General features: G+C 46.4%; 1 protein-coding gene across 1 annotated transcript; it reads right to left on the bottom strand.

Moving 5' to 3' along the window:
- Positions 1–392: 392 nt before the first annotated feature.
- Positions 393–3,248, bottom strand: LOC150069113 (golgin subfamily A member 2-like). The gene has a single exon (XM_090330436.1). The coding sequence runs from the start codon at positions 3,051–3,053 to the stop codon at positions 393–395; it is 2,661 nt and encodes an 886-aa protein (XP_090186562.1). The 5' UTR covers positions 3,054–3,248.

Raw genomic sequence — 3,248 nt, 5'->3', positions numbered from 1 at the left:
TTTTTTTTCTTAACTTTTCTTAAGTTTTCTTTTTCATTGGTCTTTCACTTTGGTCCTATCACTCGAGTTTAGTACTGTCCCTTAAGTCACACCTTCTCAATTTCTCTTGTCTTACATCATCTCTTTCCATGTTGTTACACATTCCCTTTTTTACTTCATCATTTTAAGTTGGAGCCTCACACCTGTTCTGTACAGTTTACCCATGTCTATAGCCTTCCTTGTTGTTCTTTTGTGATTATTCTATATACTAACAATAACATATACTCCTTCCCTGGCAACCAATGGAGAAGTGTCTAGAATTTTGGACCACCTACCATCCATTTATATCAATGCTTGAAAGAATATTATCCAGATATTTACTTCTCCTGGTGGTGGCTCCAAATCTTTAGTTATTATTTCATATTTACCATTTGCCTCAGTTTAAAGAAGACAGAGGCAGAGTGCTCATTGCCTGAGCCTGAAAGCGCTTGGTCGTTCTGGACATTAGGAAGCAGTGGCACGATATGCCCTGTGGTAGGAGCCTCTAGGGGGCCAGGCATCTCAGCCTCTACCTGGGCAGGTTCAATATCATCTTCAAGTGACACTTCCTCAAACTCTTTCTTCTCCTCTGGAGAAGTCTTCTCAGGTCCAGTCTTCTCTGGACCTGAGTATTCTGAAGTAGTTTCAGCAGCAAGGCTTTTGGTTTCTACTGGCATCTTGCTCCGGCAATCTGTGCTTTCACCTGCAAGGCGCATCAGAAGCTCCTGCAGCTCCTCCTTCTTCTCCCTCTTTTCCTGGGAAAGTTGGTCGACATATTCATCTTTTTCCCGGTACAGTTCATCCAGGACTTCCATCTGTTCTTTAGAGAGAACTATGGATTCTTCAATGGTGCTGATACGCTCTATCAGCTGGTTGCTCTGATGCTGTAACTCTTCCAGTTGACTCTGGAAGTCTATCTTGTCAGGCTGGTCATGGATGAAGCAGACTTTTAGCTTTTTGTGTTCCTGTGTATCTTTCTTCCTGTTCCAAGACACACCACAGCCCCAGCTCTTGGGGAACAGGGCCTGGCACTTGATCTTTGTCTGGAACTGGGATGCCAGATTGTCCAGGCATGAGCAGCGGGCCTGCTGCTCCTGCAGCTGCTTGTTCAGTCTTAATTTTATTGATTCAGCAGCTGCTAGTGCGTTCAAATAAAAATCACCGATGGCTTGTGGGTTGTCATCATCTTCCGGGTAGGTTATATCTGGTGGAGTTGCCTCCTCACCCTTTTCTTTGTTGCTTACTCCTTCTTCACCTTCCCCGGAATAAGCTAGCAAGCTCAGTTGAGCCCGCAGCTTCTCCTTCTGTTGTCTAGTTGTTTCCAGGCACTTCAGAGTGTCCTGTAAATTTTGAGTTACCATTTGATCTTTCAACTTGCTTTGCACCTGCTCCTTCTTCACCTGCTCCAGCAACATGGTCTGCTTTAGCACATGCTGCTGCAGCGCCTCCTTTTCTAAGGTCAGCTCCTGATTGGAGGCCACGTGCTGATCGCAGGTGGCTCTGAGCTCCTGTAGCTGGGCTAGGAACTGGTCATGCAGCTCCTGCAGATTTTGAGCCATTTGGCTCTTGGTTTCAGCTACCTCTTTCCACTCTTCTATCTTTTGTTGCTGCTCCAGCTTCTCCTGCTGCTCCAAGTACAGGACTCTGGTGAGTTCCTCCTTCTCACCGGTCAGCTGGTGGCAGGCAGCCTGTAGCTGGGCCAGCTTGTATTTCAGGTCTTTGTTGCGTGCATGTGTGCAGCTCGATGTCTCAAGGATGTTGTGATGATCCTCATCCAGCTTCCGCAGCCGTTCCTGCTGCTCCATGTTCTGGAGAGCGAGGCGCTGGTTTTCCTGTAACTGGTTGTTAAGTTGTTCCTCCAAATTCTTTAATTCTTTCTGCAACTGGCAGGCCTGGGCCTGCAGCTGCTGCACAACCTGTGATGGTTCTGCAGGGGGCTGCTGCTCTGCCAGCTGCTTCCTCAGTTCTGAGAGGTTGTTCTCTAGCTCCGCTACCTCACACAACTTTTGCTCTCTCTCTTCTGTCATTTGGTTTATCTTCTCAGAGAGCTGTTGGACCTTCTCTGCCCATGTGGACTTCTCCACCCTCAGGTCCTCTGCCAACTTGTCTCTCTCCCACTTTAATGTGGTCACCAGACTTTTCAAATTGTCTAGTTGTCTTTTCATTGCTGCCCGTTCCAGCAATGCATGCTGGAATTGATTAATTCTGTGTTTCATGTTGGCTGTTTGTGTCGAGAGCACTTCCACTCTTTCCTGAAACTCGGTGTTCTCTCTTGCCAATTTGTTATAGCTTCTGATCTTTTCCAGGAAGTGAACCTTCAAGTTAGTCAGGTCTTCGGTAAGTTGTTGATTCTTTTTTTCGGTCTTGTTCTGCTTGGTGGTGACTGCAGACAATGCAGTCTCTAGCTCTAACATGCGTTGCTGTGAAGCCCGCAGATGACTGGTGTGGCCTTCACGTTCCATTTCGCTCTCGGCTACGTGTGGCATGTGAGAAAGGGTAGATTTTATATCACCTTCATTTGAAATCAGCATCTCTATTGCTATCTTATGGACTTCCAGCTCTTCTTTCAGTGCTTCTTGCACGTGAGCGTTCTTCTCATTCTCTTTGTCATGTTGATCTTGAAGGTCTTTCCTTTCTTGCCTCAGTAATTCAGCCTCGCTCCAGAGCAGTTGGTTTTTTCTCTTGGTGGCATACAAGGAAAACTGGAGGCGTTGGCAGTTACTCTCCAGATCGTCAGTAGCGCTGAGATCCATAACACTCCTGTACCTGTCAGCTCTGACTGTGCCTGAAGGCAGGGGAGGCTCAGGGACAGCATGCTCTTCTGCTGTACTCTCACCTGAATTACAATCCCCAATGGTGTTTGTCTTGGGACTTCCTCCATTTTTGGTCTTCTTCTTTCTTTTGAAGTATTTTGAAGATCTATCAGAGCAATTCTGCTGGTATTCTTGCACTAGTGTCTTTCCTGCAGCTTTTTCATTTTGTCGTGCTTGTTCAGTCTTCCCAGCTCTGGGACGGGAAAGATGGTTGGGCCACATTCCCAGGCTTTTTAAAAGTTCTAACAACTAACTCTAACTCTATTTCCTATGTCTTTTTCCTAATCACTAAAAACTAACTCAATTACCTATGTCTCTTTCCGCCCAAATCACCTCAATTCTCTCCAACTCTCTCACTCACCACGCAGCCACCTCTACCCTCTCCAATTGCTGTGGTGTAAGTCCACAGAGCAAATT

Source organism: Megascapheus bottae, chromosome 1, assembly GCF_031878675.1.
Source record: "Megascapheus bottae isolate mThoBot1 chromosome 1, mThoBot2.hap1, whole genome shotgun sequence".
Classification (NCBI taxonomy): domain Eukaryota; kingdom Metazoa; phylum Chordata; class Mammalia; order Rodentia; family Geomyidae; genus Megascapheus; species Megascapheus bottae.
This window is presented reverse-complemented; position numbering and strand designations above follow the sequence as displayed.

Coding starts and splice junctions, on each gene's coding strand:
- LOC150069113 (XM_090330436.1), bottom strand. CDS start 3,053: ATGTGGCCCAACCATCTTTCCCGTCCCAGAGCTGGGAAGACTGAACAA.